The 26,998-nt window shown below is 32.1% G+C and overlaps 2 protein-coding genes and 1 long non-coding RNA gene across 4 annotated transcripts; all 3 read right to left on the minus strand.

Annotated features, from left to right (window-relative positions):
- Nucleotides 1-285: 285 nt before the first annotated feature.
- LOC142642739 (SNF1-related protein kinase regulatory subunit gamma-1-like) lies at nucleotides 286-3,329 on the minus strand. 2 transcript variants are annotated; one of them, XM_075817154.1, is made up of 7 exons: nucleotides 3,070-3,310; nucleotides 2,684-2,868; nucleotides 2,481-2,588; nucleotides 1,838-1,996; nucleotides 1,515-1,597; nucleotides 1,219-1,410; nucleotides 286-821 (listed from the first exon to the last, which is right to left on the minus strand). In XM_075817154.1, exons 1-7 carry the CDS (start codon nucleotides 3,257-3,259, stop codon nucleotides 434-436), a joined length of 1,305 nt encoding a protein of 434 aa, XP_075673269.1. In that variant the 5' UTR covers nucleotides 3,260-3,310; the 3' UTR covers nucleotides 286-433. The 2 variants fall into 2 exon arrangements, with proteins under 2 accessions (XP_075673269.1, XP_075673270.1); XM_075817155.1 differs by lacking the exon at nucleotides 1,838-1,996 and having other exon boundaries at nucleotides 3,070-3,329.
- A 4,113-nt stretch (nucleotides 3,330-7,442) lies between these two features.
- LOC142643601 (glucose-1-phosphate adenylyltransferase large subunit 1-like) lies at nucleotides 7,443-12,760 on the minus strand. Its single transcript, XM_075818289.1, has 15 exons — nucleotides 12,555-12,760; nucleotides 11,868-12,111; nucleotides 11,546-11,668; nucleotides 11,217-11,387; nucleotides 10,747-10,839; nucleotides 10,535-10,618; nucleotides 10,386-10,441; nucleotides 10,105-10,198; nucleotides 9,670-9,855; nucleotides 9,264-9,344; nucleotides 8,682-8,768; nucleotides 8,500-8,604; nucleotides 8,277-8,383; nucleotides 8,127-8,187; nucleotides 7,443-7,970 (listed from the first exon to the last, which is right to left on the minus strand). Exons 2-15 carry the CDS (start codon nucleotides 12,096-12,098, stop codon nucleotides 7,869-7,871), a joined length of 1,581 nt encoding a protein of 526 aa, XP_075674404.1. The 5' UTR covers nucleotides 12,099-12,111; nucleotides 12,555-12,760; the 3' UTR covers nucleotides 7,443-7,868.
- A 7,135-nt stretch (nucleotides 12,761-19,895) lies between these two features.
- Nucleotides 19,896-21,298, minus strand: LOC142643602 (uncharacterized). The gene is made up of 3 exons (XR_012845892.1): nucleotides 20,961-21,298; nucleotides 20,626-20,748; nucleotides 19,896-20,482 (listed from the first exon to the last, which is right to left on the minus strand). It is a non-coding gene; the product is annotated as an uncharacterized LOC142643602 (long non-coding RNA).
- Between the last annotated feature and the right edge of the window lie 5,700 nt (nucleotides 21,299-26,998).

The raw sequence follows: 26,998 nt of genomic DNA on the forward strand, positions 1-26,998 counted from the left end.
ATCCCCAAAACCTACTAATCCTTGTTCCCTTTGAAAACCCTATAATCCCTTTTATTTTCTAGCCTATTTCCCACCGAAACCTACCCCTAATTCTTCAAAACCGAAGCTATACCAGATCTGCCCCTGGTGTTCTAAATCAGAGTTTGGTGTTCCCTCTTGTCCTACATCAAGTTTACTTTGTTTAGACTGCTTTGAGGTCTGTTTCAGGTTCTGTGTCTTTCCTTTTCCCCTTTTATTGTACAAGGGGCTTCCTCTATTGAACACAAATTGGTACCGGTACTTCCATACTAACTTGTCTCTTCAGTGTATTATTATCAGAACTTGAATCTGACTGGAAAAAAAAAGGCATAGAAATTGTACATCTAACTTTGCAAGAAAGTTAAACCAAGACTAACAATTCAATTGTTATTTACTAAACAATGAATACAAAAGATCAATGATTAAAAGCTAAAGTTCCTTTTTCAACATGACACCCAGTTTGTTGTAGAGCAGATTCAAAAAATCCACCTCCATGTATGCTCGAATCTATACATGGTGGAGCAAACTGAATGATTATGTCCCTCAATGTCAGCACACCTGTTGCTTGCTGCATATCATCAATTAGAAAACTGAAACTACTTTTTGTCTCTGCAATGTTTTTCATCACTTTCTTGAGAGTGTCAGTTTTCTTGTTGGTAACTGGTGAGTCCATTCTTGGCAGAAAACGGTTTCTTAGACAGAGTGTCCCTGATGATAAAAGAGCCCCAAGGTCTTGTTCAATCGATCGATCAAAGTCTTCATTATCGGTCTCCATGTGAATGAACTCCTCCGCAGATAGGTGCCTATGGTTATGTCAGAAGTGGCATTAGTTCTAATTGGCAACAGAGATAGCCTTACAATGGTCTAGTACTCAGTCATGTAGATACGTTTTTTTTTTTTTTTAATGACATAGGAGAACTTCACTCAAATTAGTTGCACGTCACGGAGCATACTGTATAACAATCCTCACTGTTAATCAAACTCCTACGGGCAACTGACCCCACCCGCCAAAATTAGTTACTGGGTAATTCAGGGGCTTTTCACCCCTGACGGGCTAAGCAGTTTATCCTCATGCCCAGGAGGCATGTAGATACGGTTTACTATCTATCTACAATAGCTGATAAGGTGGTAGCCTTCAATCAAACACTGTTGATGAGAACTTTAGGCAGGAATATAAAAGAGATGGAAGTGAAGACCTACTTTCTATTACGAAGAAGATTGTCATTCTCTATAATAAGATGAATGTCACTTCTCCTTATGCTACCAATGAGCTTCTTAGTTCCTCGATTTATGACAGCAATGGCACCAATTTGGCTTTCCCGCAGAGTCTGAAGGGCTTCTGCCATACTTTGGTCCCCATATACACAAGCAACATGCTCTTCATTCTCAAATCTGAATAAAAAAACAAAAGATGGGATAAGATGTAAATGGGTCAACCACAAGGAGTAAATAAGTTTTCAAAAAGAAAAAAAGGATAAACTCATTAGCTTATGTACCTGATCTCTGATAAAGCCTTGTTTGCAATGCTATCAAACCACTCTAGTCCACTTGATTTAAGAAGCAATTGGATGACTGCATTCTGCCACAAAACAATCAATTATTTATGCAAAGATTAAAATATCTTCAAGAATTTACTCATAATTTTACTTCAATCTAAACAAGCCAAAGATCATGCTATATCATAAATGTCTAGATCATATGATGCTTGACAATTTGATAGCCCACAAAGGTTCACATTTTGTACTGCAACTACAAAAACTCCAGTGGCTCCTCAAATTTCTAGTACAATCACAAAACAAATTTGTGCTAAGATAAATACCTGCGTAATGAAACCAGTGATATTAGAATTGGACCGCTCTATGATGGGCACAACTTGCACACGATGTTTTGAAAGAAGCAACAGAACATGAAAGAGTGTTTCATCTAACTGTACAGAAAAAAATGGATCCCAAAGGAATGATTTGGCTAGCTCACTGACCTGTTGTACACAGATGGAATCGAGTAATTATGCAATGAAACAGAACACTAGATTAGTATCTTCTGTGCATAAACTGTCATCTTGTAAAGTTCAACCCAAGGATAAGAAATTGAATTAATTTCTTTTGGGTAAGTTCCACCATTGACCAACACCACTGATATGAACCACATATTTGACACCAAAAATGTTGAATTGCATATAACTGTGTTGAAAGGGAATTTTTATTTCCAATATAATATTTTAGAATTTTTTTAATGGTTCCATCATTTGAGAGAAGATGTGCAGAACAGTTATTTCTGGTGTAAAAATTGTGCCATCCTTTTTATCAAAGACCTTAATAATATGTGGTTAGAATAGGACCTGAAATTCAATCATTACGGAATAAAAAAAAAGAAGAACAACATCATATATCTAACTTGTACCATAAAAAATAAGGATAATATGATTATAAATATGAAAGTAACATAAGGAAAAGATAAAAGACCTTGGTTTGGCCAATGTCAGGATTTTGTTCTAGCATGGTGATGAAACCATTCTTCTTAATCTCTTTACCTCCATTTCCATTTGTATGCCTTTCTTCCATTTCCAATTCCTACAAAAGACCATTGTATAAAAAAAGTGTTTTGGCTTCCACTGTGTGCAGTACATTGCAGTTTGCAAATGCAAGATGGTGGAGAAACAAATCACCTCAAGACACCAGAGAACCATGCTTGCAAAATCAATGAAACCGATGTAGTTATCCGAAAATCTTCTGGTGGCACTAGTGCTCTCATCAAGGTCTAAGACATCAGCAATGGGAGCACCAAACACATCCTTCTCGTACAACATATGTATTGCATCCCTCACACTATCCCCAGTTCTCAATTCCAAAACTTCATATAACAAAATGGAAAAAAAAAAAAAAAAATTCATTGAAAGTGGCATCAAGTATTAACATGTTGGCAATATTTAAGTACGGTACCATAAGTTCCCAATTGAATTCAACCATGCAATTGTATTGACCAATGAATAACATGGTTGAATTAAATTCTCATACAATGAACCTAGAAAAAGATAAAGCTTTTATAGCCTACCAGATGAGTTGTTGATGCCAGGAATGGAGCTGATGGGGATGTGATCAAGAAAGAGTTGGAGAGCAGTGCCATGATCAAAATCTTGGTTGCCATGCTCAGTCTTATTACTATTGGAAATAAGGGTCTCTTTCTTCTCCATCATCCCACTTTCTGAGTCTTTCATTACATTCTCTATGTCCCTCAGATCCATGTTTGCAGTGTCTTGTCCTTCCTTCTGTGTTCTGCTCTAATTCTCCACCTTGCCTTTGCAAAACTCTCTGAGTTCGAGATTCATGCACTAGACATTTGTCAGAGCTGTAACGGTTCCACGTGTTGGTTGTTTTAGCCGACATATTGTTAGCCACGTGGCAATGTTACCTGAAGATTCTCAATTTTCAATCTTGTGTCAAACAAAAAATAATGATGGGTGTATATTAAAAATGATGTCAATAATAGTTTGATATAAAAGTAATGTTTGCTTTAATAACTGGGTGTGCCTTCGTGTTAACATTCCCTCTCGCTTGTGTATACGTGTTTGTTTCTAAGAAAACGCCATTATTATAGAAAAGTCACTTAAAATATTCATCTCCTTTAAAGACCAGGTAGAAAAGGAGATTTTACTGTCTGCAGGAAAACCTATTGTTATTGGATATTGGTGATACATTTCTCAATGATTCTTTTAAGTCAGTTGGTAACTGTAACATCGCTTGATGGTGAATTTAAGTCATATGATTCATGTATCGATGATTCTTAGGTGAGGCCTAACAGCAACCGTATTAGTTGGTGCAATTTTATTTTATTTTTGTCTATTTTGTCTACATCTATTTTTACAAAACGGTCGTACCAGTTTGTCTATTCTACCGTATATTTTATTTAAATAATCATATATGTTCAATTTTTTATTATATCCAACAAGCAAATCCCCACTCTTTATTCTTTCTTCATTATTCTTTAGCTTGAGTTTTTTTTTTCTGAACAAGCTTTTGGGAATGACGCCAGTAACTCCAAGATTTCTCAAACTCAGTGGTTGAGGCTGGGGCATTTGTGATTTTGTGGTTTTGTTGTGAGAAGAAGTCAGAGGGGAAGAGCAAGATGAAGGGGGAGAAGAAGACAATGATCTCTCCTCCACAAGCACCGATCTCTGCCACAAGCATCGATCCACCGATCCACTTCTGTTGATCCATAAGCTATCTGTTGGTTTGTCCGTGCGGGTGTGTTTCTGTGTTGGGTTGACCCTGTGGGTGTGTTGGTCCGTAACAGAGCAAGAATCTGAGGTAGAAGAGAAAAGGCCGAGTTCGTTAAGAAGAGAGAGAAAAATGGAGCCAAGTTGGGAAATTAATAAAATAATAATATTTTCTCAAAAAAAAAAAAGGTGTTTTTTTGTCAAAATGTAGTTGCTCTTGTTGCTGCATACTCATTTGCGCTGGTATGAACCAAAACTTCTGACAAGTTTTCCGTTGTTAAAAAGTCCAACTTGCTTCTTTTACCAAAACTTCTGACAAGTTTTCGGCTATTAAAAAGTCAAACTTGCCAAAAGAAGCAAAGCTAGTTTTTAGACTAATTCAAAGGGTACCAGGCACTGAATATACCTGGAAAATTTCAACTTTCAGAGTCGAAGATAAAAATCAAGTGTAATAGGAATCTGCAAACAAAAATGCACCTTAAAAAGAAAGCCAGCGTCACCATTTAATCTATATTTATATATTAAATATTGAAGAATTATATGTCCACGATATTAAAAAATGTTGTGAACGTAGCATCTTTCTTAAATATTACGCTTCACCTTATAATAATAATATATTTTATTTATTACTATAAGCTGAAGCGTAATATTTAATGTTTTTACGATCACGTTGAGTATTTCAACAATCATGTCATTTTTTTTTTCAAAATTTTCTTTTATATATATTTTAAAATATTTTCTCATATAAATTGACTTAAAAACTCCATTATTTAAAAATTAAAATATCTTTTAACTATTATTTTTATTATTAATTTTTCAAAACTCTCCATCCATTTTATCTCTTCGTCTTCTCACTAGTTTTTACTATAGTATCATTCTTTCTCTACCCTTTTATCTTCCTTTATCTTGACTCTTCTTATTCTCAACATCTTACTATAAATTTGACATTTTCTTTTTTATTCTATGCATAGTTTTCTTCCATAAAAAGGTTACCTCTCTCTCTCTCTCTCTCAATTTGTTTTTTTATATTTAATTTTTCATTGATTTTTATTTTTATTTTTATTGCATCAATTCTTTAGGTTGATGAATTTTTGTATTAATTAGAATTCTACTTTGGGTTGATGCAATTTAGTTTTGTATTTTAAGTTGTTATCTTTTATATTCTCTTTGATTAAATATTATCCTATTGCATTATACATATAGTATATGATAATATAATGTTATTATATTACATAGAATGACTTGGATAATTTATTATGCATCACAAATCAAGAAAATGGCTAGACATAAACCTTCCTTCCTTTACCATACATTGGAGGAATCAATATATTTGTGTGATAAATGGTCATATAATTTATAATTTTGATAGCATCCTTTGAATGTGTTTAGGCCCATAAATTGAGCAATTTGTAGAGACTATTGAGAATGTTACTTTGCTTAATCAAGTCTAAAGATATATGAACTATTATATATCATTATGATAAAAGTTTTTATCATAGATACATTAATATTTTTTTGCCACAAATTTAAATCACGCAAACTTAATAATTTTATATTATGTGTTAGCATCGTCTCTACTTCTTCTTCTCAAAAATATTATGTATCATCTTTAAAGGACGTCAACATATTGATCTTGTGGGAAAAGTAACATAAAATATTGAGAAAAAAATGTTTTATATTACAATCTACTAAAAATGTTTTTTAAATATTTAAACCTTTCTATTTTTCATATCACTAATGTTTTACAACTACCACATGTGTTAAATTAAGTCTTAATATTCTTAAGTTGTTTCGGCAAAAAGAAAAAAAAAAGTTGTCACAAAAGAGGAGTTCATGTAAAGTTTTTTTGCAAAATAAAATATTTGTTTCGTAAGGCTACCAAACTTGGTAATTTGCAAATGATGGAACCACTTGCAACAATATTTGCATAGTTATATAGTTCCAACTAAAACAATTGTGTATACTTTTAGACCTTAAAAAACACATATCTACAAGTGGTTAAACGTTCATCTTGGGTAGTTTTAACTTTTTATATAATTTTACCTTTACATATTCATCTATTTCAATTTATATTTTTTTTCAAAAAAAAAACTTTAATTTAGATATTTATTAGTAAACAATGAAATATGATTCATGAATAATCAATATATATATATATATATATATATATATATATATATATATATATATATATATATATATATATATATATCTATACATATTTATCTTGTGCAGTTGTAACTTTACATATAATTTTACATTTATATATTGATCTACTTTAATTTAGATGTTTATAACTTTTTTTTTTGAAGGGGAGATGTTTATAACTTAATAATGAAATCTATAAACAAGGTAATTAAAACAACCATATTTCTACAATTCAAAAAGTCACAATTTCTTTTTTCGAAAAAGGCCTTTTGCATTTCTTTGGAATTATTTTTTAAATTTTTTTATAAAACCTTTGACCTACCACTAACCTAACCACTTCATACATTAAAAAAAGTTAAGGCTCATTATTAGTTCTGTTAATATATTATGGATATCTTAATATATATATTTTTTTGATGGGATGGATATCTTAATTGATTGAGACTAAACTAGAGAAATACCTTTCATATTTTCATGAAAATTCAGTAGGAACAAAAAAAAAAAAAAAAAACCTTTGACATATCGCTAACATAACTACATCTATAACTATTTAAGCCATCCATGATATCTATTTCTTATTGATAACCATAAAATTTACAACTAGCAAGAGAACATACAAAGTAATAAAGAATAAATGAAGGAAGAAAAAAAAATGAAATTAAATGTCAATTAATAACTGTTATTTGGAAAATAAAAAGGTGGTCAAGAGGAGTAAAAAATAAAATAGAGAAGGCTATACAGAGGACACTGAAAACTTTATAGTGCAATAAAATCAATAATTAAATATAATAATCTTCATACACCATGACTTAAAAAAATTTAATAAATAGTTCTACCTTTTATTTAATGTCTATGTTATACAAATCATCAACTAATAAATATATGATAATGGTAAAAAATGTTATAGACAAGATTATGAAAAATAAAATTTTTTTTTGAGAAAAAGATTATGAAAAATATGATAAAACTATTCCAAAAAAAAATCTTTTTATAAAGTCTAGGGACTAAAATAGTATTTTATCTAAAAAATTATTACGTGCAACATGTGGGTCTGCAGCTAGTGTTTCTAATCCTGGATAGCATATTGACGGGTCTTCTGATAGCTATTTAGTTATCATATGCCAATGTAAAAGTTTAATACTAGTACCGGTCTGTCTCATAATCTCATTACAATGATTCTCAATCTTTATTGATACAGAAAGTCTCTGTCTCGGCAATGAAGAGAACTCAACAGAAAGGAAAAGGCCAGCCTGCCCTCTGATTTATTTATATACTTTCCTCATCTGTGAACTCTTATAGGAAAACCAACTCTTTTTTTACATGCAAGGGTCTTCTAGTTTATATATATGGTAGCAAGTACGATGCTTGCTTCTTTCTTCGAGAAAAATGCTGCAGATTTCATCTCATTTTCCCTAGCAGCAGTCGCAATTTTCTTTACAGCATTCCTCTCCCAACACCTCACCAACCTGTGTAAGTACTTGAGATCCGTTTATATAACAGTGCCATCTTTTACTGTTGCCTTCTCCGGGATAACGGGGATTCCTACCCGAATGTAAAATCCATCTTCTGGCCTATCTGCTTCGTGAACACCCTACAAAGACACATTATTCAGATAGATGTATAAGATGGGGTATGCTAATACACACTTTACTTCAATCAAAAGCTGACTCTCTGAAAGAAAGTCTATGCTCATAAAAACTTAGTTGAAAAGGCAAAAAGATGAGCTAACATGGGGAGCTATGCTTACATCTCTGTTCATGATGACCACATCTTTTCCAATCTTTGCATTCTTGTCGATTATGCAATTCCTTCCGAGGAAAATAATGAACATAGTCAGAACTAGACTTTATAATATTCTATCTAAATTTAAGAATTCTTAATTTTTAATTCCAGTCACCTAATTTTTGTATTCTGTCCAATCCCAATTGGGACCTTCCCCTCCGCCAACAGAGATGCAATTTCAGATTCAGTTTGATAATAGTCTGCACCCATCATCACAGTACGCTGAAAAGGAAAATGGACGCTCAACTTGGTCAATAGAGAAAACCATAATAAAGTGCTCCAGTCAATTAGGATCTTTGTGTTGTAAGAATACAAATTCAAAAGGCTTGATAGTTTACTTTAAGCTCAACACCATAATCTAATCTTGAGCGTTCACCAACTATTGAGTGTTCAACACTACATTCTCTCAAGAAACATCCATGCGAGATTATTGCATCCACAATCTGCAAAACCAAATTGAAGCATGAAAGGCAGGTACCACAAGGAAGCCAGAAACAAGAGCCTAAGTCTGTTAGCATACCCGGCATTTATCAATCTTGGTTGGTGGTAAGAATCGAGGAGATGTATAAAAAGGTGTCTTTGGGTCATAAAATTCAAACTTTGGAAACTGCAAAATTGAGATGTCACCATACATGTTAATCTCTTTACAAGGAAATAAGAAGATTTTATAAGTTTCATATATGGAATGGAAGTCTGACTAACGATAGCAATGAGGTATGAACAAGTTGCCTAAACTAGAAACTCCGAAGCCTTCGATGTGTTGGAATGCAATGCCATAAACAGATTCATATGACATCCAGATTCCCATGTTATAATTTGCATTACAGGTTGCCCGTGTGCTTCACTAGAAAGGCATAGGATGTGGATTTTCTATTTTTCTTTGTAAGCTACGCAAGAACCCAATGTGTCTTGAATTCAAGTCCTAGCTTTCCAAATTCCACCCCCGTCTCGGAGGAAATGCCATTTGAGCTACAGTCATTATGTCCTTGGGTGTAAGGACCCTTTTGTCATGTGCTATTAATGTGCATTTCATGAAATTATGAATGAGGAATAAACCAATATGAAATTCAAAGATGTCAGTTTTAAAAACAATGAAACAAACCTCTTCAGTGAGGGCCAAACTAGCATCATAATAGGACTTTATTGTTCCAATGTCCTCCCAGTAGTCTCTAAATATGTATGCCTGACAAAGGAAAAGATATCAGTCATATAACATTACCTTTTCTTCATATTCAATTAGTAAGCATGCATACAGCATGTAGAAAGTACAAAGATAAGATATAAATGAACAAATGGCTGATCCGATGGTGCTTCACTCGGTAATATAATGTTCTGTCCTATCAGAAATCTTACATAAAGTGGTGAAAGAAAGAGAAGGGGGGGGGGGGGGGAGGGGGTTGTTAGTCAAGCCTTAGTAACTAACAAGCCCACCATCTAGCAAGAAAACAGTGGAGGTACTTTCAAAATAAGAAGACAGTTATCTTTTTCAGCTTTTAGAATTTTCTTACTTGGACATTGTGGTCCTTCACAGCTGCTGGAATGATTTCAGATCCAAAGTCATTTGCCATAGGATATCTCCACCTCAAAAGCTTCAGTAAAACATCCGTCTTGAAAACATAGACTCCCATTGATGCAATATATGGGAATTTTATGGCGTCTTGTGGGGACAACCCCAGAAGAGTTGTATCTACTTGCTGCATAGAATTAATTAGAAGGTAAACTTTCAAGATAGATTGTTCTGATGTCTGCAGTTAGCTAACAAAAGGTTCAAAATAAGAGTATGCAAGAACTTTCTAGCTTCATTAAGATAAAATAATTAGCAAGGCAGTGCTTATGATAAACTCTATTGATTATCCCAAGGAACTTATCAGGCAAAAGGAAAAAGAAAAAAAAGAATAGGAGAATGCAATCAGTTCTAAGCATTAGATCTGCTTAGTGGTTACCATTGCTTTCAGATCAGCTCCCTTCGGTTTCTCAGCAAACTGGACAATTTGGCCTCTGCCATCTATCTTCACCAATCCATAATCTGATGCACGGCTGGAAAATACCCATTTAGTTTTAGATGGAAATTAAATTCAGAAAAAAAAAAGAAGGAAAAATAAAAAATCTCCCTTTTGCTATTTTCTCAGCAGAAGAGATTTGGGTTTTATGATCATAATATTTCAACCAATAAGATACATTTTGAAGGATGAAATAACTGAGACAAAAAGAAAACTGAACGGACCTGTTACCCACTGCTGCACATGATAGTGTAATATTAGCATTTCGATCAACATGATTCTGTCAATTCATTGCAGATAGATAAGCAAATTATTTCTAAAAATGTGAAAAAAATTCAACCGAGTCCACTTCATTAGGAAATTAGTTGTATACCTGCACGAAGTCCATATAATCCATTCGGTATAGATGATCCCCAGACAATATCAATATATTTTCAATGTTCCTATTCTTGGCATCCTACAAAAATCATTGTAATATATCAGACTCCATTTCCAGTTGAGAGGAATGAAAAAAAAAAATCAAGTGCAAGGTCCATCTATTTCTATCTGGGTTTTTTTTAAGTGATTACAAAGTTCCATACACACCTCAAATACCCATAAGAATTGCCTCACTGCATCTGCTGTTCCCTGGAACCACTTCATTCCTGCTTCCCCAGGTGTCTGAGTGGCTGCCAGAACCTGTTAGCCAAGTGAGCTACTTTGAGTCATCGACATTCAAGGAACTTGCAGCAATATTATAAAAGAACTTAAATATATATAATTGGATGCACTTTTCCTTCCAATCCTATATTAACATAAGAAAATTGTGATCTACATCACTCTCCTAATAACCAAATACTTCATTTAGCATTAATTATATCACGAGGCTTTTATATCAGACTCTGCCAATAGTACAGATTTTATTTTGCAGTACTCAGTAAAATAGCTATCAGAAGAGAAATCTATCAGACCTAAGTAGTTATCTCTTGTATAACAGGCAACTTTTCATGTTACTTTATAGTACCAATGAATTCAAAAGGAATTGACATCAATATTTTGCCTCTAGGTCTCCATACCTCCACAAATCCATCCCCAAAGTTAATATTATTTCCAAAATACGTGCGTGAAATGTGGCGATTGAGGGAAGCAGAGTTAAACTGAGTCAGTACACAAATCTTGTTTATGCCACTGTTGATGCAGTTGCTCATTGGGATGTCTATAAGCCGGTAGCATCCTCCTACTGGAACCTGCACATCATACGACACTATCAGATTCATTACATATCAATGGTGCACAAATTGAACAATTCAATGTGAGAGAACATAATCTTCTCCAATAATAACAGCCAAACTAGTTTTTATTAGATTAATCAAATAATTGTGTAATTGTAAATCTATTTTCTTACTGCAGGTGTTGCTGCTCTTCTGGTAAGAGGAAAGAGTTGAGCACCTGCACCTCCTCCCAATATGATCGAAGCTACATTTCTTGGGTCTGCTTTTCGTCTATAAAATGTTGGAGCTTGTATGGTCTGAAATCAAAGCAAAGATCATTACTTAAAGCCTTCATAAAACTGCCAGATGAACTTAAAATTACAAAGACAATGGAACTAAATTTAAAATTTCAATTTGACATGCATAAGTACTATGATCCTACAGTATTTTAATGTACTTTAATGAAGTGATTGCTGTCATAGATTTCAAATAGATCACAGAATGGAATGAACTTACCAGGGTCTCTTTGGCATTATCTGAAGTAATTACAGCAAAAGAAACGCCAGGTCTGAACTTCCTGGCCTTCTTCTCAGTTCTTAAACTTTTTGCCAACTGATTAACCCAAACATCATTTTTCAGGCTTCCCCTGATTCTGTCCCCCCAAAACCAATCATTTTCACGACTGAGACCACCTTTAGCTTTTGCCAAATGGGCATTGGGTCTCAAATTCAAACAGCAAGAATCCATTGCAGTTTCCTCACTGCTAAGATTAACCCAGAAAATCAGTAAGCCCAGATGGTAATGGATCAGAGATAAATGATGCTCTCACAATATACTGAAACTGATCCCAAATCCCAGTGAAGAACACTTTTTTTTTGGTTAAGCAAAGTAGAAGTAGAACTCTAAAGCTAAGTAAAGTATAGATCACACAAATGTAACATAAAATAGTACATGACAGTTGTTTCAGACATGCAAAGTTTTACACTAAGAATAATATATCTAAAGAAAAAACCTTAAAACCAAGCAACATCAAAAGGAAGTTTCTGAAGCAAAAAGCTAAATTTAAATCTAGGAAGCACATGAGAAATGCTAAGTTATTAGCACTCAGACCAAGTAAGTTCCTATAATCCCAAGTACCCAGAAGTGATCAATAAAAAACATAACAAAGTCATGACAGTAAAGAGAAAAAAGAAGCAAAGTGACCTGAAGTCTTAAACCACCAAAACTGTGATAGTTCAGAATGATCAGTGATCAGTGAGCTGTATGGTTGTGGAAATGGAAGTAAAAGACAAGTTTGAGAGGGAGTGAAATGCGTGAACGGTGTTGAAGGTGGTTCAACTTTATTGGCTTGTGAGCTCTCACGAGAATCCAGCATTTCTTGTATTTATACTATATATTAAAAAGAAAACAGTGGCATAAATTAATGTGGCCATACTATAATGTTCTATGTGAGTCCACTGTTTACCATTAGTCAAATTTTCTAGGCTCCTCTAATTGCACCATGAGAAGCCATTTTGAGCCAAACATCCGTCCCTTTCAAGCAAAATAAATAAAAATTAACTTGGTGTTTTTCTATGGCTGAAATTCATTGGTAAGAATTGGTAGCAAAAAGAAGAAATGAGCTCATGCCCTCCTCAATCATCATGCATTTTGCGCCAGAGAAAATATATTTGCTACCACTTGACATGTTGCTAATTAGATGGTAGTAATGACTTAACTGATTTTCAAAGGTGTAATTATAATTAGATGGTAATAATGACTAGACTGATTTTCAAAGGTGTAATTATAATTTTGCTTAATCTATAAGACCCAAATTTGTACTTTGCCATCACGGGAACTTTGAGCATGTTTGGTATACGTGTTTAAATACATATTTTCAGTTTTTAAACAACATCACACGTATTTCTACACAGTTTTTCACTCACATGTATTTTAAAAAAATTGAAAACTGTTATTTAAATACACATACTAAACGGACACTTGATTTTTTTTTTTACGTGTATCATGTGTGATAATGATATATTACTCATTTATCATCCTTGGGATTCACAATCACAAGAATTAATGTTTTTTCTTTATTTTTTTAGAATATGGTGTAATTTTCCTTAAAAAAAAAAAAAAGGCAATTTTCTTCTATTGACTTGTTCACCGAAGAAACCACACAATAAAAATTACTGAAATTAAAACTAATGTTACATTTTTCTGTTACCACTTACCAGTTAATTTTAAATCTAGACAAAACCGGAGGAGTAGAGTAAGTCGAATTGTCGAAGATCACTTCTCATAAATAAATTTTATTATATTCAAGTTTGGACACCCCGATTAATTTATTGAGCATTCATAGTCAATCTTAAAGTTTTTGTTATGTAGATTTGGCGCTATTGTACTATATAATTACCATTGGAGTGTAAAAGTAAATTTAGTCAAAAGGTAACAAAAAGGTAAAATGTTAATTTAAAAAAAAAAATATTAACTTTTACATCTCACATCCAAGTCGTAATTGCACAATGCAATATCCAAATCTGAGTTTGGGAAGGATTTGTTATTGTGGTGGTGTGAAAATATATAGAACTTATTACAATGTGCTAAAAATGTTCATGCAAATTTAACTATACAAGTACAATTATGATCTCAGAAGGCAGAAAAGGGAAGGCAGGATTAAAGAACCTAGACCATATTTGTGTATTTTCATGAGCGATGAAATGGGAATTTCTACTTCAAACATAATAGTCTGAACTGGAAGCCTATAATAGGCTTATAGGCAGACAGAAGAATAGCACGTCTCATTGTTGAGGCTCAGTGAGACTTGCCAAAGTGACATTCCTTTCCATTTCCTACAGTGGTTTTCTATATACCACAAGGACACCAATGTTTTTTGGCTTACTTTTACAACTCATTTCATTTCTTGGGTATGGAGTTTGGATAGAGACATGAAAAAAATCATCTTGTGTCTACCAAGTGCATGACTTGCAATCACCTTTACAATATTCTTAGATCGGTATATTCCAAAGAAATTGCTTTACAGCAATGCCAATTTCATTTTTCATAAAGCTATCATATATTATAGAACCAATAAACGTGGAAAAAAATTATTCTCCATATAAAAAAAACCCTCAATTTCATAAAACAAAATTTAAAGAAAAGTGCAAGAGTAATATATTTTTTGATTAAGCTAATTCCTACATGATTCTCCAAAAAAAGAAAAAAAAACCTACCATATTCTTTATACAAAAAAAAAGTTAATCAAAACAACTACATTTATTTGGATCTAATCCTTATAAGTCCTGATATTGAAATCAACCACCAAATCCATAAATTAGTTGAAGCTTCTCCCTTTTATTTTTGGGTAATATTTCAAAATAAATTATGATAAGACTTTATTTATAGAGTTTCATGACGTTCAATTCTGATAATTGCGTCATTTATCATCAGACTATGATATCTATCGGTTTTTGTGTAAGTGAGAATTGAACTCCTAATCTCTTACTTAGTCATCAAAAATTTTATCAGTTGAAATAATTAAAATCTACAATTATAATAAGACTTAGGTTTAGTATTTTTGTGCATTAAACCCTTTGAAATATGTACATGATACTTATAAATTTGGGTCTCAATCACTTGATAAACAACAAGGCGAACAACAAAAACACTACTATTCATAGGAAGGCTCTTCAAAATTTTTAAAGAGAACTGCAGAGGATGCTCACTCAGCTTTGTTATATTTAAATATTTTTTCTCGTACATTATCAAAGTTATATTTGGAAGATTATTTTTAAGAAGTGATAGGTGTTGTGGGGCCCAAAGCCCAAGTCCAAACAAATAGATTGTTCAATCATAGGGTGTGTTACCATCCATGGACAATGGACCTCTTAGATTTTGGACAATGATATATGAATATGAATATCGCACCAAGCCGTGTGGACGGTTCTCATTACATTGCACATTAATAAGCCCATGATGTGTCTTCACTTTGACACTCGTGGCCTTCACCAGTATCCATGTTGTTTATTAGTGGACCCTACTTCACCACTCGAGTCCTAACTCCTAATAGGTGTATGAAAATTAAATGATGAAAATATGAAATAGATATTTTATAGATTGACAATTTTTTTTTTTTTTTAATCGGTTGATGTCGGGCAAATTGTTTAGCGGTAGAAAAAAACAAAAAAGAAAAGAGTATTTTTTAATTGCGAGTGTAGATTAAAATAAGTAAAAAACTTGTTGATTTATTTCTTTATAATAAAAGTGCAATGCCGCTACAGTACTTTCAAACTGTGCGTCCATTGTTGGCACTGTGCAGCACTGTAGCTGATCAGTGCTTTGATTTGATGAGTTTTTTTTTTTTTTTTTTTTTTTAAGTAATCGGTTTGTTTGTTTGTTTTTTTTTTTTTCTTTTAAATATTTATGCAAACTGATATTTATATTATTATATAGACCTAATAAATTTCACAATATTTTCATAATTATTGATGTGTCAATTTCTTACTAGTCAAAATAAAATAATAAAATAAAATATGAGATTGATTTTTTTTTTTCAGTAATCGGTTTGTGTTTTTTTTTCTTTTAAATATTGATGTAAGCTGACATTTATATTATTATACTAACATAACAAATTTCACAATATTTTCACAATTATTAACGTATCAATTTCTTACAAGTCGAAATAAAATAATAAAATATGAGATTGTAGCCAATCACAAATGAAAATAAATGTTTTAAAAAAATATTACAACACTTATTGTTATCACAATATATTGTAGCACTGTAGCTACAACAGTGCTTTGGTTTAGTTTTCAAAATTATTGACATGTCAATTTCTTACAAGTCGAAATAAAATAATAAAATAAAAATCAGTATCCATTTGAAGCTTTTTCATGTTTGCTTATTTACTTTTTCTTTTTGTCTCAATTTAAAAAAAAAAATGTAAGTTTGTTGTCACATATTTAATATAAAAGTTATAATTTTTTTTATATTATATTTAGCAAAAAGCTCTAGGCTTGTTTTGTGTTGTTGTTTAAACAATAATTTTCATTGTTTAAATAACAGTACACTTATTTTTACAATATTTTTCACCCACCTATATTTTCACAATACTTAAATAATGTTACTACAAATCTCTTACCAAATAAACTTTTTATTGTCAAATGGACACTCAATAATGTGATGATACACAATAAATTTCACAACTAAAAATAAATGTTTTAAAAAAATGCTACAACACTTGTTGTTATCACAATACACTGTAGCATTGTAGCTACAACAGTGCTTTGATTTAGTTAGTCACTTTTTTTTTTTCAATAATCGGTTTGTGTTGTTTTTTTTTTTTTTTTTTTTAAAATATTGATGTAAGCTGACATTTATATTGTTATATTAATACAACAAATTTCACAATATTTTCATAATTATTGACGTGTCAATTTTTTATAAGTCGAAATAAAATAATAAAATATGAGACTGTAGTCAACTACAACTGAAAATAAATGTTTTAAAAAAATATTACAACACTTATTGTTATCACAATATTTTCAGAATTGTTGAGATCTCAGTTTCTTATAGATCAAATAAAAAAAATGATAAATCCACAACATTTTAACATTAATTCAATTGGTACTGTAGCTATAGTGCCAAAAGTTTTTTTTTTTTTTGGTTTGTGTTTTTTTTCTTTGAAATATTTATTTAAACTGGCATATATATATTGTTATACTAACACAACAAATTTTACAATATTTTCACAATTATTGACGTATCAATTTCTTACAAGTCAAAATAAAATAATAAAATATGAAACTGTGACTAATCACAACTAAAAATAAATATTTTGAGAAAATGTTACAACACTTATTATTATGACAATATTTTCACAAAAAAAAAAAATGAGATCTCAGTTTTTTATAGATCAAATAAAAAAAATGCTAAGTCCACAACATTTTAACATTAATTTCTATTGTGCCTAAAGTTTTTTTTCCCCCAGTAATCAGTTTGTGTTTTTTTTTTTTCTTTTAAATATTTATGTAAGCTGGGATATATATTGTTATACCAACACAACAAATTTCACAATATTTTTAAAAATATTGAAGTATCAATTTCTTACAAGTTGAAATAAAATAATAAAATATGAAACTATGACCAATCACAACTAAAAATAAATATTTTGAGAATAACAATAACAATGTTATTAGTTTAAAACTAATAATAACTTGTCATTTAGAATTTTTTCTAAAAATGTTATGAATATAGCATTTCTCTCAAATAAAATAATAAAATATCTATTTGGATCTTAAAAATGAAGATATTGTGAAAATATTGTGATATTTTGTTGTAACTTTTTTTTTTAATATGGTCAAATTGGGTAAGCCAAAATTCACTGTTTCACACACAAAATCTATATTAATTTTCTCCCTATTAGGGCAGCATTTGCCTTGCATGTGTAGCCAACACTAGTGTTATGAAAAATGTTGTGAAATTTTTTTATCAGAAGCATTGTTATAAGAAATTTTTAATTAGATTTTTTTTTTGGTAATGAGTAGTGAGATCATATGATGTATAATTCAATTTTACTAAGTGTTTGTTTGGCAAAAAATATTTTTTGGCTAACTTATTGTATTATTTAGCTTATTTTTGCTACTATTCATGGGTTTTACTGCACTTTTTGGTACTATTTATGGGCCCCATTGTACTATTTCATCTAATTTTTTACCTTTATTTACAGTATTTTTAGCAAAAAAATTTTAGTTTCAGCAAACTAAGCTATTCCCAAACGGATCCTAAGTGCGCATTTGGGATTGCTTAAAAAACTAGTTTTATTTTATTTTATTTTATTATTCAGCTTATTTTTGGTATTATTCATGGGTCTTACTGCACTTTTTGATACTATTCATAAGTTCCACTGTACTATTTCATCTAACTTTTATATATATCAACAGTAGTTTCAGCGAAAAATTTTTAGTTTTAGCAAAATAAGCAGTTCCCAAGCAAACCCTAAGTGTGCGTTTGGGATTGCTTAAAAAGCCAGTTTTTTTTACTATTAAACTTATTTTTGGTATTATCTATGGGTTCATTGTACTTTTTGGTACTATTTATAGCTCAAATGTACTATTTTAGATACTTTTAGTTTTATTTACAGTACTTTTAGTAAAAAAATTTCAGTTTCAACTAAATAAACTGTATTAGGAAGGTTCAAAATCTCCTATCCCACACAATTCGTCTTGCCATTTTGCCCATTTATTTTTTGGTTCTAGGAAATCTTCTATCCCACCTTGAGTGTGTTTATATAAAAAATTTTAATATGTGAATTAATTTTTTTTAACATATTTTGCTTATAATTTAACCATCCATTTTTCTTTCAACTATATGTTAATAATGTTGGCCTCAACTCATTAGAAATGACTAATGTCTTCATCTTGTCTTGTTCTGATTTGTTGAGCATCCATTTGAGGGGAATATTTTTTGCTTCGAAGATAGGAGGATAGGACAGGGATGGCATACCAATAACAATTTATTAAGTTTCTTGATTTTTAGATGTGATGATTTTAGGTGGAATTTGATAGACCCAATTTTTTTGGTTTAAATATTGTAGCAAGTTAAACATAGAAGTTCAATCAAAGAATTGTACTTAAGAGTCTCACAAGCTTTCCTACACTAATTATTGTGCTTTATCATTTCGCTAGTCTTTTGGTCCCACTATTTGTTACTGGTTAATAAAGATCAAAGACAGGTCCTTATGCTTATGCTTGAATTTTGTGAAAGCAATAGAGATTTGAAAAAACATGAATTTTTTTGTGACCCATAGTATAATTTAGTAAGTTTTTCTCATAGTTTGATAATTGGAGAGAGATTTGAATCCTAAATGTCTTCATTGAACACAATCAAATTTGCTAATTGAGCTACAACCTACAACTATACAAGGCTTTTATATATTTTGGTAAGTTATAGCAAACATAAATTCAATTATTTATTTATTTTTGCTTAAAAAAAGAGCAGGCACAGTTATAGTGTCCAAAATGGAAAGCTAGCAGACATTTGAAGCAGTATAGGGTGCACATTCCAGAAATAGAAAAAGATAGACAGTGAAAGGGAGTGATGAGCAACTTTGTGATTTAGGTTATTGATCCAGCATGGCATGAGCAGATGAGCTTTATAACAGTCTGGGAAAACATCCAAACATATGATGCTGCTGAGTACTTTGACTTCTAATGTTTGAGAGTGACGCAAGTGATTAATTTAGTTGGTGGGTATTTCTTCACCGTACACTTCTCTTCATATAAGAGGATACCATTGTGCATGTGCAAATGTAATAATGCCGACTTTTTCCTCAATGAAAAAGAGGTCTTCAACTCATCGATTCCATATCACGTGATGATAATAAATAATACTACGTGTACCACCAAAATTTTATTGAGATTATCGTTTGAATGGCTTACCAAGTGAAACAATTCGAGAATTCTTACCATCAAGTCATAATGTTATACCATCAAAAAAGAAATCATAAAAGGTTGAGCTATGAAATACTAGACTTGTGGGTCCACAAAAGAAGCAAGGTTGATGAATAGAAAATAGAGCTCAAGAATATCAAGCATATGGGCCCTTTGGGGTGTGACACCCAAACCCAACATTACAAACAAGAATTGGTGTGGGATGATAAGTACTTACACAAAAGAAGAAAATAAGGATCATAAAACAACAATCCATTAGGTGACAAAAACTTCACGTGGCATGCTAGTAAATTATGAGAACAAATCCATTCCTCTGAGATATCCTGATTGGTGGTGTGTGCATGCAGAGACTTTATGCTGCACAGAATCAAGAACTTGAGGATCTCATAACTTTATAGTTGTGTAGTGAGAGAAAAATATGAGTAAGAAATTGGATTTTGAGCTTCGTTCACTTTGTTTGTGACAAGTCAAATTTGAGTTATTCAAGAGCAACTTGGTTTATAAGGGTTCATTTATAAACCCTAGGAGTAGTTGTCTGTATTGGTCAGGATGACTTGAGTTTTCAAAATACGTGCGTGAAATGTGGCGATTGAGGGAAGCAGAGTTAAACTGAGTCAGTACACAAATCTTGTTTATGCCACTGTTGATGCAGTTGCTCATTGGGATGTCTATAAGCCGGTAGCATCCTCCTACCGGAACCTGCACATCATACCACACTATCAGATTCATCACATATCAATAGTGCACAAGTTGAACAATTCAATCTTCTCCAATAATAACAGCCAAACTAGTTTTTATTAGATTAACCAAATAATTGTGTAATCGTAAATCTATTATCTTACTGCAGGTGTTGCTGCTCTTCTGGTAAGAGGAAAGAGTTGAGCCCCTGCACCTCCTCCCAATATGATCGAAGCTACATTTCTTGGGTCCGCTTTTTGTCTATAAAATGTTGGAGCTTGTATGGTCTGAAATCAAACCAAAGATCATTAATAAAAGCATTCATAAAACTGCCAGATGAAAATGCCAGACGAACTTAAAATTACAAAGACAATGAAATTAAATTTAAAATTTCAATTTGACATGCATAATTACTATGATCCTACCGTATTTTAATGTACTTCAATGAAGTGATTGCTGTCATAGATTTCAAATAGATCACAGAATGGAATGAACTTACCACGGCCTCTTTGGCATTATTTGAAGTAATTACAGCAAAAGAAACGCCAGGTCTGAACTTCCTGGCCTTCTTCTCAGTTCTTAAACTTTTTGCCAACTGATTAACCCAAACATCATTTTTCAGGCTTCCCCTGATTCTGTCCCCCCAAAACCAATCATTTTCACGACAGAAACCACCTTTAGCTTTGCCAAATGGGAATTGAGTTTCAAATTCAAACAGCAAGAATCCATTACAGTTTCCTCACTGCTAAGATGGTTAGAAATATGTGGTTAAATGATTAAATTTACCATATCCCAATAGTTTAAGCTTTTGGAATAATCGGTAATTTAACATGGCATCAAAATATGAGATCTTGAGTTCGATTCTTGTCTCCTTCAATCTACCTCCCATTTGAATTTTCACGTACCCAATCCGTGAAGGGAGTGTTAGAAATACGTGGTTAAATGATTAAATTTACTATATTCCAATAACTTAAACTTTTGAGACAATTAGTAATTTAATAAAAATTAACCTAGAAAATCAGTAAGCCCAGATGTTAAAAGGACCAGAGATAAACGACGCTTTCACAAAATACTGAAACTGATCCCAAATCCCAGTAAAGTACACTTTTTTTTTTTTTTGGTTAAGCAAAGTAGAAGTGGAACTCTAAATCTAAGTAAAGTATAGATCACACAAAGGTAACATAAAATAGTATATGACAGTTGTGTCAGAAATGCAAAGTTTTACGCTAAGAATAATATATCTAAAGAAAAAACCTTAAAACCAAGCAACATCAAAAGGAAGTTTCTGAAGCAAAAAGCTAAATCTAAATCTAGGAAGCACATGAGAAATACTAAGTTCTTAGCACTCAGACCAAGTAAGTTCCTATAATCCCAAGTACCCAGAAGTGATCAATAAAAAACAAAACAAAGTAATGACAGTAAAGAGAAAAAGAAGCAAAGTGGCCTGAAGTTTTAAACCGCCAAAACTGTGATAGTTCAGAGTGATCAGTGAGCTATATGGTTGTGGAAATGGAAGTAGAAGTCAAGTTTGAGAGGGAGTGAAATGCGTGAACGGTGTTGAAGGTGGTTCAACTTTATTGGCTTGTGAGCTCTCAAGAGAAATCCAGTATTTTTTGTATTTATACTATACATTAAAAAAAAAAAAAAAAAAAAACGGTGGCATAAATTAATGTGGCCATGCTGCAATGTTCTATGTGAGTCCACTGTTTACCATCAGTCCAATTTGCTAGGCTCCTCTAATTGCACCATGAGAGGCCATTTTGAGCCAAACATCTGTCCCTTTCAAGCAAAATAAATAAAAATTAACTTGGTGTGATTCTCTGGCTGAAATTCATTGGTAGAAATTGGTAGCAAAAAGAAGAAATTAGCTCATGCCCTCCTCAATCATCATGCATTTTGCAGCAGAGAAAAGATATTTGCTAACACATGACATGTCGCTAATTAGATGGTAATAATGACTTGACTGATTTTCAAAGGTGTAATTATAATTTTGCTTAATCTTTAAGACCCAAATTTGTACTTTGCCATCACGGGAATTTTGATCTTTTTTGTACGTGTATATATCATCCTTGGGATTCTCAATCACAAGGATTAGTGTTTTTTTTTTTTTTCATCAAAAAAAAAAAAAGGATTAGTGTTTTTTCTTTATTTTTTTTAGAATATGGTGTAATTTTCTTTTCTTTTCTTTTCCAGTCAATTTTCTTCTATTGACATATTCACCGAAGAAACCACACAATAGAAATTATTGAAATTAAAACTAGTGTTACATTTTTTCTATTACCAGTTAATTTTAAGTCTAGACAAAACGAGAGGAATATAGTAAGTCAAATTGTCGAAGGTCACTTTTCATAAATAAATTTTATTAGATTCAAGTTTGGACACCCGATTAATTTATTAAGCATTCATAGTCAATCTTAGAATTTTGGTTATTTATATAATTACTACTTGAATGTAAGATGTAAAAGTAAATTTAGTAAATAGTCAAAATTCAAATAGGTAATAAAATGGTAAAATGTTATTTTAAAAAAAAAAAACCATATTAACTTTTACATTGTGGTGGACCTTTTTGAGATTGTGGGTTGGGCTTCCTCCTGCCACACTACGGTCCAAAAGTTTTGGGTAAAAGAGTTAGGACAGGTCTGATTGCAACTCACCTTAATCCGGCTTGTGCACAATCTAGAGCCCTTTTGTTAATACTTTGGTGACATACCCATGACAGATGAGACTATTACAAGAAAGTTATGGTAGACAAATATAATATAACAACAATAAAAAAAACACGCTTACTGTTAATCAGGACAAGCAAAGAATTTCCAACTAGAATAAAGAAAAGAACAATATGACAATAAAGATGTAATATAAGTAAAATGACAGTAATAAAGATGAGATAACACTAATATTTAATCGGTAAGAAAACAAAAGAAGAAATGGTTAGTTTGCTGCGCTTGGTTGCCTTACGGAGTTGAGACCAAGGAGGGAACCACTTCCTCAATGTGGGTAACCTTACAGGAAGGTCCTGCCACAGAAATTACCCACTTTGAGAGAATGGGCCTGAATGGTTTATACTCGGAACAAAAAAAAAAAAATCCTTAATCCCCAACAGAGGGTAGGCTTTTAAAGGGAGAGAAGGGATTAGCTTATTGGTGCATGCCTATCGTCTCACTCTTGCCTACTCTCTCTGTTTTTCTTTCTAGCTCTCTTTTTTCTCTCAATTTTGCCTCTTTGTTTATCACACCCTTCCTTCTTTTACTTCTTTGTTCTTGTTCCTTTTCGTGGTTCCAATTGTGTTGTTCTATCTCCCCTTTATTGTGCACGGCTGACGCTCCTTTTATATTTGCCTACCGTGACTGATTTTTTTACCATTTCACCCCTTAACCACTTTTGTCTGGGTGTGGGTGTCCTTCCAGACCACCCACTGGTTTGTGAACTGCTCAGCCACCACCACTTACTTGTGCTGGTCGTGCCACATTCCATTACCAGACAAAGAGTCTTATTTTGTTTACTTGACCACTGTGGCATTCCCATTCGGATAAGGGTGGACATTCTCTCTCACTATCTCTCATGGCATGCACTTAGTGATTCTAAATCATCTTTTCCTCTTTTGGGTTGTACGTCATCCCAGCATGACATTTTCCCTAAAAGAGTTTGAGTAGGAACCCCATAATAGACTTCCCCCTTCTCCCCACCGCTAGACTATACCCTCTTTTACCTCCGGCCTATGGCCCACCACTCCTGTATTGGCTGGGTACAAGTTGGTGGTGCATGAACTTTGTGCGTGCTCCATCTCCATGTGTGTCTATTGCTTGTCTGTTGCTCATGTGTTTGTCATTACCTGAAGGCTCGTCTGTGTATTTTTGTGCTCATTCTTGGCTTCTTATGGCGTGAATGGATTTCTGAGCTTTTGTTTTTTACTGCTTGCTTCCTTCCTAGACTGGGTCTTGCTTTATTATGGGATTTTCTTCTTTTAATCCATTCTTTGTTCCTTTTGTGAGTCTGCTAGCACTTCTGTTATGCCATCTTGCCATTCCTATTGTGCTATTGTATGACCCGTGCTTACTGGGCTTTCTTTTGGGTTAGTATTCACATTGTTTCAGGCTACCTTGGCCCATCCCATTGCTACTGGGCTTCCTCGGCCCATTTCATCCTTTTGGGCGTCCTCGGCCCATCTCCTTCTCTTGGGCATTCTCGGCCCATTCCAATTTTTCACTCTCATAGGCCTCTGCTAAGTTTTTTGGGCTTCCTCGGCCCAAATTTTCATATCTTTTTCCTTTGGGGTTTATGGGCTTCCTTACTTACTAAATTCATTACTTTGGGCCTTTTTGGCCCATTTTTGCTTAGTTTCTATTTCTCATAGTGCCTATGGGTTTATTACTTCTCTTTCTAGGCTCCCTTAGGCCTGCTTGCTTTCTTTGAGGCTCATTCACTATTTTCTAGGCCCTTGATCTATCATTCCTGCCATTCGGGTTTGATGGTTTTCTAACTTAATTTACTAACTCTTTTCCTCCCATATTGTTGGGTTTCTTCCTACTATTGGGCCTCCTTGCCAAAATGAGCATCAACATACATCTCACATCCAAGTGGTAATTGGCCGATGCAATATCCAAATCTGAGTTTTGGAAGGATTTGTTATTGTGGTCGTGTTGTCACAAAAGTTCTCATTGCTCCATTTAGACCATTACAAATACAGGCAGGATTTAAGAGAAACTTTCAACCTATGACATCCACTCCTAATGATAGTTCTTTATTATCAGATTAAGACATCGGTTGGTTTTTAGTGTAGGCGGGGGGATTGAATTTCAGATTTTTTATTCAACTATGAAAAGCTTAACCAGTTGAGCTAAGTAAAAAAAAAAAAAAAATATAGAACTTATTATAATGTGTTAAAATTTTCATGCAAATTTCACTATACAAGTACAATTATGATCTCACAAGGCAGAAAAGGAAAGGCAAAATTAAAGAACCTAGACCATATTTGTCTACTTTCATGAGCAATGAAATGGGAATTTCTACTTCAAACATAATAGTCTGAAGACTTTGAACTGGAAGCCTATAATAGGCAAATAGAAGAATAGCATGTCTCATTGTTGAGGCTCATTGAGACTTGCCAAGGTGACATTACTTTCCGTTTTCTATGATGGTTTTATGAGTCTTTTGGCTCAGTATTGTAAAAATTAGAGTTTATTAGATTTATGTGTACTGTGCAAAGTTTTTTAGGAAAATGAGGAGAGATGCAAATTAATTTCGGTATTGATGTTGCCGAAATACAAGTAAAAGAAGAGAGAGAAACTAACAAATTTTGATATTTCGGTATAGGTGTTGCCGAAAGCCAAGAAAAAGTGAAGACAGAAACTAACATCAATTTTGTCAATTGGATTGCCGAAATTCAATTGTGATTTTGCTTCTGTTAGATTTCTTTTTTTCGTTAGTTTTCCATTTGGTTCTTTATAGTTTATTTTTATTTAAAAATACAAATAAGCAACCTTGGGGGATTGAACCCTTGAACAAGGGTTATTCCACATAAGAAGCAGTAGACTACCGCACAACATTGTTATTCTATATGGAAACTAAATTAACTTATTCTAAAACTAATAGATATTTCAAGTTTTCAAAAACACAAACATATATATATATATATATATATATATATATATATATATATATATATATATATATATATATATATATATATATATATATACTTTCCAAAAATTGATAGTTATGATAACAAGAATGGTAAATTCAAATTATAGGTCATCCATAATGATGTCAAAATTAATTAATATTAACTAAATAAAAATAGCAATTTTGTAAAAACTAGTAACCTTAATTAAAAAGGATAAAATTTAGTTACAAAATGAGTTACAGTCTAAGGTTATAACCTTACTCAATAAATTTTTATTGGAGGTAAATTTTGAATATTTATTTTATCAAATATGTAGTAATATTTATTTTATTGAATAAGGCAACAACCAATTTTGTAACTAAACTTTGTCCAATTAAAAAATTATCGAAAAAAATTTGAATATTTTACAAACATATCACATGAATTAAAAAAGAAGATGATATTGTTAATATTTTTCAATTTAAGATAAATTTTGTTATTTATTTTATATTATTTTAATAGTACATCATAAGAATTTTTTTAGTAATCAAAGTTGGCAATACAAGTTATACTTGCATGATGTGTCTTGAGTTGTATAGCATAATTTTTCCATGACTTTTTTTTTTTTTTTCTTTTGAAAATTCATATGGCTTGTTATAAATAGATTAAAATTGGTAATATGGTTTAAATTTTTGGAAAATAATATTTTATTTCAAGAGTAAAAATTATAAAAAAAAAAATACATATTTTTTAATATGTATTAATTTACATTCATTATAATTTGGGATTCGTATATTTTCCAATCACAAAAAATACCTAGGGATATGATGAGTGTTCTGCGTTTGTGGTTGAAATAATGTTTTTATCATACCCCTAGGCATTTTTGTGATTGAAAAATGTAGTAATTCTAACTTATAATAGATGTAAATTATTAA

The sequence above is a fragment of the Castanea sativa genome, chromosome 7 (genome assembly GCF_040712315.1).
Source record: "Castanea sativa cultivar Marrone di Chiusa Pesio chromosome 7, ASM4071231v1".
Taxonomy (NCBI): domain Eukaryota; kingdom Viridiplantae; phylum Streptophyta; class Magnoliopsida; order Fagales; family Fagaceae; genus Castanea; species Castanea sativa.

Excerpts from the sequence above, each read along its gene's own strand:
- LOC142642739 (XM_075817154.1), bottom strand. The coding sequence starts at position 3,259 with ATGGATCTGAGGGACATAGAGAATGTAATGAAAGACTCAGAAAGTGGG. Across the intron at positions 1,598-1,837 it reads TCACTGGTTTCATTACGCAG|AATGCAGTCATCCAATTGCT; the intron begins GTATTTATCTTA and ends GTTTTGTGGCAG. Across the intron at positions 1,411-1,514 it reads AAGGCTTTATCAGAGATCAG|ATTTGAGAATGAAGAGCATG; the intron begins GTACATAAGCTA and ends TTTTTTATTCAG.
- LOC142643601 (XM_075818289.1), bottom strand. The coding sequence starts at position 12,098 with ATGGATTCTTGCTGTTTGAATTTGAGACCCAATGCCCATTTGGCAAAA. Across the intron at positions 8,769-9,263 it reads GTTTGGCCCTCACTGAAGAG|TTTCCAAAGTTTGAATTTTA; the intron begins GTTTGTTTCATT and ends TCAATTTTGCAG. Across the intron at positions 8,188-8,276 it reads GGACAGAATACAAAAATTAG|GAATTGCATAATCGACAAGA; the intron begins GTGACTGGAATT and ends TTTCCTCGGAAG.